Raw genomic sequence first — 12,784 nt, 5'->3', positions numbered from 1 at the left:
TGCTCTTCTTCAACTGGTGCCACAGGATCTTTAACATCCCCCTAAGAGAAAAGACTGGGTCTCAGTTTAACATCTCAACCAAAAGATGGCACCTCTGGAGTGCAGAGCTCTATCAGTCCTTCATCGAAGTGTCAGCTTTGAGTATGTGCTCATGCCTTTGGGATGGGAAATGGAGATGGAAACTTGCTGTGATGGCCCTGTTTAAAGTTTTCTCTTTGCTCACCATCTTGGTGATGGAGAGAATATGAGGTCAGAAACTGCACTCAGGGTCAAAAAAGAACAATGTCCAAAACAGGGAATTGAATCATTGGTGAGGGAACAAGTTGATGGCAGGGGTCAGAGCTAATAACTTTGGTTTTCCCAATATTTAATTTGCGGAATTTGCAGCTTATCCAAGACTGTATGTTGAAGAAAAAGGCTGATAACTCCATAGGAGTGGATTAAAAAAGCTGGGGGAACATTGTTCAACAGTGAGAATCCCATTGGTCTGCCCCACAACCCCAGGGAGATCAATGGCACCGTCCAATTTGCTGCTTTGATCACCTCTGCCACTCAGACTGAACTGGAACTGCACTAGTAATCTGACAGAGGCATGATTTATTGTTCCAAGATCGATCTCCTTGAAATAAAGATGCCTTTTTACTGAACTTTGTCGGTTTAGAGAAATAAATTATTGAATAGAAACTTCCTACAGATCTTGCATTGAGCTTTTAATATAACCCCCAGTAAAACACAGTGTGGATGTTTTGAAATTAATTTGCCCACCAACATCTTAAAACAACTCCAGTTTAGAAGCTTTTAATGAACTCGGGTGCCTGCAGCCATACAACTACTCATATTACACCCAGGACTATCTTTAAAAGAATTTTAAATAATGCAGCAAACAGATTTTTGCTAAATAATTGAAACAGATCTCATGCGTTGAATACTTGTTTTTACTTACCAGAATAACAACTGAACAAGTTCTAAAATATCATTCAAGCGATTAAAATTAGAATTGTTGGCCAATATTTGTCAATGGTTATTGACTGCACTGCTTCCAAATCATCACTAAGCTCGAAATGGTAGATTCTAATGGGCTCACAGCACATTTTGACGTACATAATGAAGATATCATCTACGTCATTCAGGGTCAAATAGGCCATTCTAGGAGGATTCCGGTCAATATTTTGTTGAAAACAATAGAACCTATGGAATAAGAAAATCAATCGATAAACTGTAGCCTGACAGAAAAATATAGACTGATGTTTTTTTCTTGAGAAGTAATGTTGAGTAGACTTTTACAGGAGTAGAAGACCATTTGTTGGAATGATTTATGGAAAACTGCTGCCAAAAGTTAAGCATCATATTTTTAAAATGTTGTTTCCTAATATTCTCTCCTGTAAACCACTCATGTTGGATCATTTTTCCATGGGCATTGGCATCAAATCTTAATATATGATCATAGGCAATGAGGTTCCACAGACTAGTTACATCTCAGCAGCTTGACAAACCAAATCTTGTCCTCCCCTAGAGTCCCAAAGATATACATTTTCCAGCAAAGGATTCTTTCTCCTATCAAGAGGATGCTAAGGTCAATTGTAACCCTCACTTCAACCCAGGCCAGTGGTTGAATCCGGAACTTATTTGCTCACTGTGGCTCAGTACCACACAATGTGTGTATTTAACTATCGTGGATTTTACACCAATTGCTTTAATAATGTAGTTAGATTTAAGCAACCAAGTATAGTTATTTTCATTTCTTTAAATTTCAATGAGCATTAAGATCTTTGGAATTCATTAGCTCCTGCAGATTGTTTTTCATTACTCTTTTTTATCCCATTTAACCTTTTTAATATAGTCTCTTGCATTTATCCTGATTTTTCGATTTTTTGCTCATATAGGTGAGGGGATTAGTGCTTGGGAATGGAATTCTTCTAATTTCAAACACCCAATGTCATCAGCAAGCACTCCTAGGTCAGATGTATCACAGCCAAACTCTATTTAATTCTGCCCCAACAACACACCTCAGCTAGGGTCTCAGAAGAACAGCCCCTACCACACCAGAATGACATTTTCTCCTTTTCCCACAGCAGCTCTCCTGCAGTCTCACTGAGTGAGATTGCCATGCGATGCTTGAATCAGAAACAGATTTGTACTGGAGGACAAGCCCCAACCCCCCCACCATAGGAACTGAGTTAGAGCCGCCAAATTCAATTCACAAAGCAGCCTTATAGGCAGCTGACACAGAAATTGAACTCAGGTTCCAGAGGAGAAAAGCTAGGGTCCAACCCATTGGAGCATCCAATTCCTCAAACCCTTCATTTTTGTGTAGATAATGTAGCAATTCTTAATAACAACAAAAGAATATTTGGACCAACAACCCTACTGCTTTTTCATTGATTTTAACCCCACCTTATTACCTTCTCATTGCATCCATCTATTCTTCCATTAGCACATGTCCTTGCTTCTTGAATTCTTCCATATTATTTGTAGCAGTAACTTCCCCACAGCAGCTCATTAGATTTTCTTTTACCATTTTAACAGATTCAGACTCCCTTTTTTGCTAATAATTGCCCTCTTTGCCCAGATGAAAACAGTGCTAGCAAATGAGTGGGCTTCTCTGCCTCACCAAAACACACACTGGAGATTTAATATATTAAAGTGAGGTATTGTCTTGTTTATTTTCTTCATTTCATGTTACAGGTGCTGGTGAATCGGGTAAAAGCACAATAGTCAAACAGATGAAGTAAGTAGCGGAAATTGAGCTTAGTTCATGTTGTGTATTGTATTACACAATTATTATTATTATTGTGATAAATAATCAATAGCACTAGTTACCTTTGTAAAGGTTTTTAATCATATGAAGATTTCAGCAAGGCATTATTAATCAAAGAAAAGAAAGTGATCCAATCTGCTGTCAAAGTTCCAATTACCCATGGTATAAGCAGAAAGGTAATTAAGAGGGAAACATCACAGAGAAAATGTATTACAACAATCCCAATAGCATACAGAATAACCAGTGTTTTGAGGCTGTTGAAATCCACAGAGTAATTTAGCATCAAATTCTGCCAAAACTATTAAAACTTCATTTCATCTGCTAATAACAATGTTTGGGACAGGAGGGGGGGTGCATTTAAACAGCACTAATTTCTCTTCTCACCACCTGTCCATAAACAGGAAAGTGTTTTGATTTGTTTCCCTCTTTAAACAGTGGTGTATTTCCCAACCTCATGGTTTTTGTGGTCCAATTTTCTATTAATAACCCCACAGCAAACTCTAGGTAGGATGAACTAAAAAAGGGTTAGTTTATTGCACACATTCAAAATGCGAAAGGAGGGTCACAACGTCGCCTCCACGCTCAGACAGTAAAGAGAGGGATAGAGAAAAGAAGGTTTTACAGTACAGAGACCACAGAGAAAATAAATATTGGTTCACATGGATCCAGAGTCCAGAATCATAGTCCGATAAGGTATTCCTTCATGGAGGTCGGCAGACTGAAAACTTGTGTTGTAGAATTCCCTTTTCCAGTGGTGTTGACTTCACAAGAGGAGATAGTCACGCAGAGGTGAATCAGCCTTGTAGGCAGTGTCACAGAACTTCCAACAGAAGCAGTGTAGATGGGGCCAGGTATCCAGCCTGGGCAGAGCTCCTTTCTCTGTGTGTCTGCTAGTCAGATGTTAAAGAGCAGACTGAGCTCTTCAGCTCAGCATGGCAATATTACTTGTTCAACAAGCCAGTGGCCTATGTCACATGACCCCCACTTCTCTACCAGGTCTTCAACAAAGAATGTATATCCGTCATTTGGAATTTGACTGGGTCTCAAATACTGCAAAGCATCCCAGTCATTATGAGTTTAAAGGAAGGTTGGAATAGCATTTGTCTTAGCAGACCCTCTGTCACCTGCTGGTAAGCATGGGTTATCAAATGCAAATGACCTTTGCATAGCTCTCTTTGAAGTACAGTCCCCACATGATCGGTGGGGTCTCCTCAGAGATAATGAGGTGTGAGTTTTACCAACATTGAAAAGGTGCTTCTTTTGTTCTGGGGTCACAGACAGATATAGATTTAACCATTTTAAGGATCTTGTTCAGCCAGGGTCCAGTTTTTAAAATTTAGAAATAGCAATGAGCTTTTTATATATCTATATATTTTTTAAAATAAAAATGTATGGTGTGAGGTCTTAGTCCCTCACAACAACTTGCATTTCTACAGTATTAACATAGTAAAACATCCCAAGATGCTTCACAGGAGTTGTTATATATTTGCCAGGTTATGTTTTTCTTCAACTCTCTAGCTCCACCCACAGGCTTAAGCAATCAAATACAGTTATGTAGTTTAGAGAACTGACTAACATAATCAATCATAGGTCAATCAAACCATTGACCACTATAGGAGCATTACAAAACAAAATTTGTCACTAAGCCACATAAAGAGGCATTAGGATAGATGGTCAAAAGCTTAGTTAAAGATGTATCTTCAAAGGAGGGAGAGGTAGCAAGGCAGACTGGTTTAGGGACCTTAGAATCCAGGCAGCTGAAGATGCAGCCACCAATGGTGCAGCGGGGATGCCCAATAGGCCAGAATTAGAGGAGCACAGATATCTTGGAGGATTGTGGAGCTAGAGAAAATTGGAGAGATTGGGAAGGGAGAGGCCATGGTGGGATTTGAAAGCAAGGATACAAATTCTTAAATTGAGACATTGCCAGGAACCAGTGTAGTTCAGAAAGAAGAGGAGTTATGGATGAACAGGACTTGATACGAATTAGGATACGGGCACCAGGTTTTTAATAAGTTCATATTTATGTAGGGTGGGAAGGTGGAAGAACAACCGGGAGAGCGTTGGGATAATCAAGTCTAGAGGTAACAAAGGCATGGATGAGGGCTTCAGCAACAGATGAAGTTAAAATGAGTCAAAGTCAAATGATGTTATGAAGGTGGAAGTAGAAGGTCTTGGTGATGGAGCAGATAAACGGTCAAGAGCTCACCTCTGGGTCAAATACAACACTAATATTGCAAACAGTCTGATTCAGCCTTGGACAGTGGCCGGTGAGAGGAGTGGGGGCCTGTAAAACAACATCTGTAGTGAGAAAAGAAGACAATGACTATGGTCTACCCAACATTTAGTTGGAGGAAACTTCTGTCCAGTACTGAATGGTGGACAAACAATGTGAAAAATCAGAGGCAGTAGGAGAATTGAGAAAGGTAGTGGTGAGGCAGTGATAGGTGTTGGCAACATACATGTGGAACCTATTTTCAGATGATGTCGCTGAGAGGCAGCATGTCGATGAGAGAGATAAAATTGGGGGTGGGGGGGGGGGGTTGGGTGGGGTTGGGGTGGGGGGGGTGGTGGGGGGGGGTGCAAGGATAAGGGTAATGGCCTGGATGCTGGAGGAGAAGTCGTTGATTCTCTGGCTATGACTGGATAGGAATGGAACCAGATGGGCTCAGTCTCACCCAGCTGGATAATGGAGGAAAGGCAATGGTGGAGGATGGTGTGGTAAATTGTACCAAAGGCTGCAGACAGATTGAGCAGGATGAGGAGGGATCGTTTACTATAGACACAGTCACAGAGGATGTAATTTGTGACTTTGATAATCGTCAATTTAGTGCCATAGGAAGTGCAGAAATCTGACTGGAGGGATTCAAAACTGGAGTTGCAGGCAAGTTGGGCCCAGATTGGTATGGCATTCCCAGGGATCTGTGCTGGAGCCTCAATTAATCATCATATTTATTAAAGACTTAGATTATGGAATGGAGAGCCACATATCCAAGTTTGCCAATGACACAAATATAGACAATATTGTAAGCAGTGTATAAACTAACAAGAAGATATTGATAGATTAAGTTAATGGGCAAAACTTTGGCCAATGGATTTCAATACAGATAAGTGTGAGGTCATTTGCTTTGAACCAACAAAGGATAGATCAGAGATAAAAACAAAAAGCTACTGCGGATGCTGGAAATCCAAAACAAAAATAGAATTACCTGGAAAAACTCAGCAGGTCTGGCAGCATCGGTGGAGAAGAAAAGAGTCGACGTTTCGAGTCCACATGACCCTTCAATAGAACTGAAGTATAGTTAACAAGGCAGAAGAGACAGGCGGAAATCCTGTCGGAGAACAGAGCAATACTTCTTCAAGGAAGGCATTTCTTGAAGAGAAGTGGCAGTCAATTAAACACAGAGATAAAAACAAAAAGCTACTGCGGATGCTGGAAATCCAAAACAAAAACAGAATTACCTGGAAAAACTCAGCAGGTCTGGCAGCATCAGTGGAGAAGAAAAGAGTACTTGCTAAATGCTGAGAAGCTAAAACTGGTGGAGGCCCAAAGAGACTATGGGGTCCAGGTATATAAATCACTGAAATGTCATGGACAGGTACAGAAAATAATTTAAAAGGCTAATGGAATGCTGGATGCCAAGATTTAAGTTATGAGGAGTGATTACACCAACTAGGGTTATATTCCCTGGAATTTGGAAGGTTAAGGGGTGATTTGATTAAAGTTTTCAAGAGAATAATGGGAGCTGTTAGGTAGATAGAAACTATTTCTGCCGGTTGTTGCTTATGCACTTTTAATTCTGATCTGTCTCTAGCTGTTTCAAGTCCCAAGAACCTCACATTGACAACGAGGATAATGCAAAATCAGAAGGTATGAATCTTTTTGAAGGGTTTTACCTACCTTCTGCAGTGAAAACAGCATTTTAAGTTGCAGACAGAATTTTAAGCTGCAAATTTAGAGGACCACTCAGGCTGTTTCAAAGGCACACAAGCTCAGATCAAACAAGCAGGAAAGCTTTATGGAGAAGTTTCCCATCACAGTTGCTGATGGCATTGGAAATGGCATTGCCTATGCCCAATTTATCACCTTTTTCAGTATATCTGGAGCCATCATCTGTACTCCCATATTGGCAAAAGTGGCAGTGAAGTTTCAAAGGGGCAATGGCAGGTTTTGCCATCACTGATGATAAAAGGAAAAAGGTTTTACTTTTCCACTCTGGCGGTGAAGACTTAGAAGCCATTTTTGAAACACTTACACCTGAGCAAAATGACTATGACTTAGCTACAAAGGCACTAATGTCCTATTTCATGCCCAAGAGAAACACAATATACGAGACAATCATCTTCAAATGCAATGAGACAATTGATCAATATTGCTTGCACTTGAGGCAAGTAGGAACCAAATGTGACTTTGGTGATGTGGAACATGTTGAAAGGGAGATAAAAACACAAATCATCGAAGGTTGTCTCTCTAGTCAATTACTCCAAAAAGCACTTGAGAAAGAAAGAAAGCCATCAGATCTGTTGGAGGTAGCAAGATCACTATTACTTCTTTTATTCGTTTGTGGGATGTGGGTGCCACTGGCCAGGCCAGCATTTATTACCCATCCCTAGTTCAGAGCTAGTTTCTGAGTTCCTAGTTCCTAGTTCCCGAGTCCAGAGCTACGGAAGTTGAGGCTGCCAAAAACCGTACTCCAACTTAAACTCTAATGAACACTGTTCATCACTCAAGTGCCAGGAAACCACGTTTTAAGTTGCAGACAGAATTTTAAGATGCAAATTTAGAGGACCACTCAGGCTGTTTCAAAGGCACACAAGCTCAGATCAAACAACCAGGAAAGCTTTACGGAGAAGTTTCCATCACAGTTGCTGCTGGCATTGAAAATGGCATTGCCTATGCCCTAAGCAACAACAACAGTCTCACAAACAAGAGTTGTAGCTTGTCCAAATAATATTTCCACTGTGGTTGTGCTTATCCACACTGGACAAAGTGTCCTGTCAGCGTGGTAAGCAGTGCAAAGCTTGTGGAAAACCCAACCACTTTGCTCGTGTTTGTCATTCATCAGAAAAACTATCTACCAAGATCAATGGCAACAAAAGGGTGTCACATACACATACCACAGCAAAAGGACGAGAGAATGTAGCCAAGGACTGTAGCCGTGTATGACAGTGACCGTTGGCTGCTTGGACATAGAGGCTCTCAAACATACCAGAGCATCTGTCAATGTCATGAGAGACAAAACATTCAGGAAACTTCAGGATTGTCCCATTCTCTGCAACCAGGGAATACAAAGACTTTCTCTTGCAACAGTGACAAACCTCTGAAACTTCTCGGGACTTTTGAAATGCCAATCTCATTCAAAGACACCAGAATGAAGGCAGTATTTTATGTCATATCTAGAGAATGTGACACGCTTATCAGTTTTCACACAGCAGCAGATCTGCACACCATTGCCATCACATCAGTGATTCCTGCGCATACCAACAACATTCTCGAACTGTATGTTTACCACTTCACTGGTATCAGCAAACTGAAAGGCAATACATATAAGTTGCATGTGAACACCAATGTGCCCCCAGTAGTGTATCAACGACGACGAATACCATATCACGCCAGGAAACAGAATGAGAACAAACTTCAGCATCTACTTGACATTGACATTATCGAGAAAGTTGGGGATGACCTTACCCTTTGGGCCTCACCCATACAAGTTGTCAAGAAACCCAAGAGCAAGAACCAATTAGAATCTGCGTTGACATGCGGTTACCAAACCAAGCCATACAATGGGAAAGGCACTTGACACCGACTATTGAAGACATCATAGAGAAATTGCATTGTGCTAAACACTTTGCCAAACTTGGCCTCAATGCAGGATATCATCAAATTGAGCTTGCTGAAGAATCAAGGTATCTTACACTATTACACTCACATCGGACTTTTTCAATGCAAGAGACTCAATTTTGGAGTCAGCTCAATAGCTGAGGTATTTCAGCATATGATTCCGTCTGCACTACAAGACACTTGAAGGCATGCTGAACATCAGTGATGACTTTCTTATCTACGGTCACACTGAAAGTGACTCGAGACTTGCCTGCAACATCTTAGAGAATGTAACCTCACCTTGAACAATGACAAGTGCTGGCTCAATGAAAGCAGAATCAATTACTTTGGTCATGTGTTCAGCAGTGAAGGATTATCACCTGATCCACAGGAAGTTGAAGCTGTTGCAAATGCTGCGGATCCCACAAACATGCAGCAAGTCCGGAGTCTGCTCGAACTCATCATGTACCATAGTCGCTTCATTCCTGACCTCCCTACCCTATTTCCACCCCACCCCCACATCCCCCGCCACCCCCACACAATCTGACAAAACAGACCACCAAGTGGGAGTGGATTACATCGCACAAACAGGCTGTTCACCAGATCAAACAACAGTTGTCAGCAAGTAATGCAAATGCATATTTTGACCCTGCGAAAACCACCCAGCAACTCATGGATGCAAGCCTAGTTAGCTCAGGTGCAGTTCTCGTGCAAAAAGACAAGACAGGGAACCCATCAATTGTTGCGATGGCAAGTAGATCACTAACACCTGTAAAGCAGTGTTATTCACAAACAGAGAGAGAAGCCTCTCAATCACATCAGATAGTTTACATTTTCATCCCTATTTGTATGGAAGCGAGTCTGAAGTGATAACTGATCATAGTCCACGAGTAAGCTTGTTCAACAATCCACAGAGCAAACCATCTACTTAAATAGTGCATTGAATATTCAAACTACAAGAGTATGAATTCCATGTTGAAAATCAACCAGGTGAGCTCAACCCAGCTGACTATCTTTTGTGACATCTGTGGCCAATCATCAGTCCTTTGGTCATGAGGAAAAGGTTGCTGAACAACCTCTTAACTACATAAGCATAAATGCCGTGATAAAGTCACTAAAACTAGCTGACATCAAAGCAACATGAGGCATTACAACAATGTATGGTGGCTATGGAATCACAAAACTAGAAAGACGTGATCAAAAGGGCATCTACAAACAAAATCACTTACACACTACAAGGTCTTCACAATGTTCAAAATGAGTTTACCTTTACAAACACATCTGATCTCGTGTTACACAACAACTGCATTGTATTTCCACGGCCATTGAAGGAATGTATCATTGACATAGCCAATGAAGGCCACCAGAGAATTGTCAAAACCAAGCAACTGCTTAGGGAGAGGTATGGTTCCCAGGAATTGACCAATGGAAGAACATAAAATAAATCAGTATTTACCATGTCAATCAATTATAATGTCAAATCTTCATGATCCTCTTAAGGTGCCTGAACTACCTCCAGGACCATCGATTGAAGTTAATGTTGATTTTGCAGACTTTCCCACTGGCGAACACCTGCTTGTCACTGATGACTGATGATGGAAATAGCTACGTCAACTTCAATGAAAGCAGTCGTCCAAAGATTGACCAGATTTCACCTTGTTTGGACGGTGAAGAATGACAATGGACCCTCATTCCACAGTGATAAGTTCAGTAAATTTGTAAACTATCTAGGTTTCACTCATCAAAAAATCACATCCCATTGGCCAAGGGCTAATGGAGGAGTTAGGAAACTTATGCGTACCTTGAAAAAAGTGATACCTGTAGCTACTGCCGAGACCAAGTCATGGAAGCAGGAGTTGTGTTGCTTTTTCTCAGTTACAGACTGACTCCTCGCTTGACCACTGGAAAGCCACCAGCCACACTCGTCTTTGCACATTCCATGAGCACACATCTTCATGAGCTAATCTGTGGAGCTAATGATCAACATGTACGTGAAAATGATCGAGGAGAGAAGGATCGAATGAGAGCAAATGCAGAGCAGAACATGAAACTTAGAGCCAGACCACTAAAGCCAAGAGGTAAAGTGCTTGTGAAACATGATGGTCATGTTGGAAAGCAAACAACCGCTTATGACATCCGGCCATTTGTTGTGAGCAACATAAAAGGATCAATAATCACTGCTAAGCACGGTTCACAAATCGGCACACGAAACACATCATTCTTCAAAGCGCAGAAAACACCATTCATAAAAGAGGCCATGTTGCTCATGCACTTTTAATTCTGGTCAGTTTCTGGCTGTTTTAAGTCCCAACAGTTGGGGAGTCTAAGACTAGGGTACATAGTCCTAAAGTTAGAGCCAGACCTTTCAGAAATGAAATTAGGAAGCACTTCTTCAAGCAAAGGGTGGTACAAGTTTGGAACTCTTCTGCAAATGGCAGTTGATGTCAGATCAATTGCTAATTTTAAATCTGAGATTGATAGGTTATTGTTCATCAGAAGTATAAAGGGATATAGGGACAAAGGCAGGTATACGGAGTTAGGTTGAAGGTCAGCCATGATCTCACTGAATGGTGGAACAAGCTCTAAGAGCTAAATGGCCTTCTCCTGGCCCTATGTTCCTATTCAGGAGGCAGCAACATATTCAAGGACTTCAAAGAGAAAAGGGAGATTTGGAGAGGGGCTGTAGTTTCACATACAGGAGGGGTCAAAATGGACTTTTTGAGTAGAGGGATGATGACAGAAAATTTGAAAGGAAAGCAGTGCCTGAGGAGATGGAACTGTTAACAATATCAGTTCACATGGGGTGGGCCAGGAAGGGAAGTTGGGTCAGTATTTTAGTGGGAATAGGATCGAGGGAGCAGGACATCCATCTCATGGATGAAATGAGCTTGAAGGGACACAATGGGAGTTGGGAAAGAAGTCAGAGAAAGATGCACATTCAGGTTAGACCAAGAGGGAACCTCAGAGGAAGCTTTCCCAAGTGGGTTAGGTGAAAGGAAGGGAGCAGTAGAGGCAGCCATGGAGATAATATCAATCTTTGTGACAAATCCATGAGATGCTCACACTTGTGGCTGGAGATGAAGGTAGAGGTGATAGGGAATAGGGGTTTAAGTAGACAGCTTGCAGTGGAGAAAGGAAGCAAGGGATTATCCTTATACTCCAGGATGATCCCAGAATAGTGAACTGCAGAATCTTTATAATTGCTCATTAAAATGAATTCATTCACTCATTCAAACTAATGAAAATATTCTTCTTTGGATATCCTATGTACAATATTTCTATTATATATTTATAAACTGAGCTATTACTTCCTGTGATTATCCCTCATGCATTGAACCAAAAGAAATGAATGCTAACGTGTTGCATCTAGGTGTTAAATTATTGATTAAAGTGGGTATTCTCAGCAACACCTTTGCAGCTCTACTGTCAGGTCTGTTCTCTGCACTGAAACTGATATATTTCTTCCCTCACAGAATTATTCATAAAGATGGCTATACAGATCAGGAATGTATGGAATTTAAAACTATCATTTATAGTAACATATTACAGTCCATGTTGGCAATTGTTCGGGCAATGTCCTTACTAGGAATCAGCTACCAAGATCCAGCCAGGAAAGTAAGTAACTATTTTCATTCTGAGTGATGTTCAAAGATAAGGTGTGCAATACCAATTACAACACTTGCTTAAAATGAAAGTGAAATTATTCTTTCCTACTGATTTTTCTGGTGTTGTTCCCCCTACTCAGAGTTATTTGCAAATGTTCTGCCTGGCTTCACACTACAATGTAAACTGGTTATTGTTGTTCCACAGCAGCAGTGGCAGGAACTGGAGCAATTTCTTTCATGTGTGTCTCTTCCACACTAGGTGAGTGAGGAGTTATAAATGAATGGGTTTCTTACCTACTCAGATCCCAACCATTTCCAAATGAGCATTTGTAGGAGGATGAGGGGCCTACCTATAGAAGATGGGAGCCTCATAAATTTGCAAAAATCAGGGTCCTATTTCATCTGTAAGACCCCAGTGCAATTTGAACCGGGACCTCAGCTGGGAAATTGCAATGGCATTCCCGGCAGAAACAGGTGTGAAGAATCCCTTCTGGCAAGTCCATATCTTTCCTTTGAGAGGCCAGGAGCAACAATTCTTCTCTGGGCCTCATAAGGAAAGTTGCCGCTTCACTTGCCACTGTCTCCTCCATCCCTTCCTGA

At 41.1% G+C, this 12,784-nt stretch overlaps 1 protein-coding gene across 1 annotated transcript in view; it reads left to right on the top strand.

The window, feature by feature from the left end:
- Positions 1-12,784, top strand: part of LOC144688038 (guanine nucleotide-binding protein G(t) subunit alpha-3-like) — a 66,338-nt gene that overhangs the window by 1,324 nt on the left and 52,230 nt on the right. The window contains exons 2-3 of the mRNA XM_078554692.1: positions 2,686-2,728; positions 12,053-12,194. Coding sequence (XP_078410818.1) covers positions 2,686-2,728; positions 12,053-12,194 — 185 coding nt within the window. The remainder of the gene's footprint in view (positions 1-2,685; positions 2,729-12,052; positions 12,195-12,784) is intronic.

Source organism: Cetorhinus maximus, chromosome 12 (assembly GCF_964194155.1).
Source record: "Cetorhinus maximus chromosome 12, sCetMax3.hap1.1, whole genome shotgun sequence".
Lineage (NCBI taxonomy): Eukaryota > Metazoa > Chordata > Chondrichthyes > Lamniformes > Cetorhinidae > Cetorhinus > Cetorhinus maximus.
The sequence above is the reverse complement of the archived record's forward strand: the minus strand, read 5'-3'. Positions and strand labels throughout refer to the sequence as shown.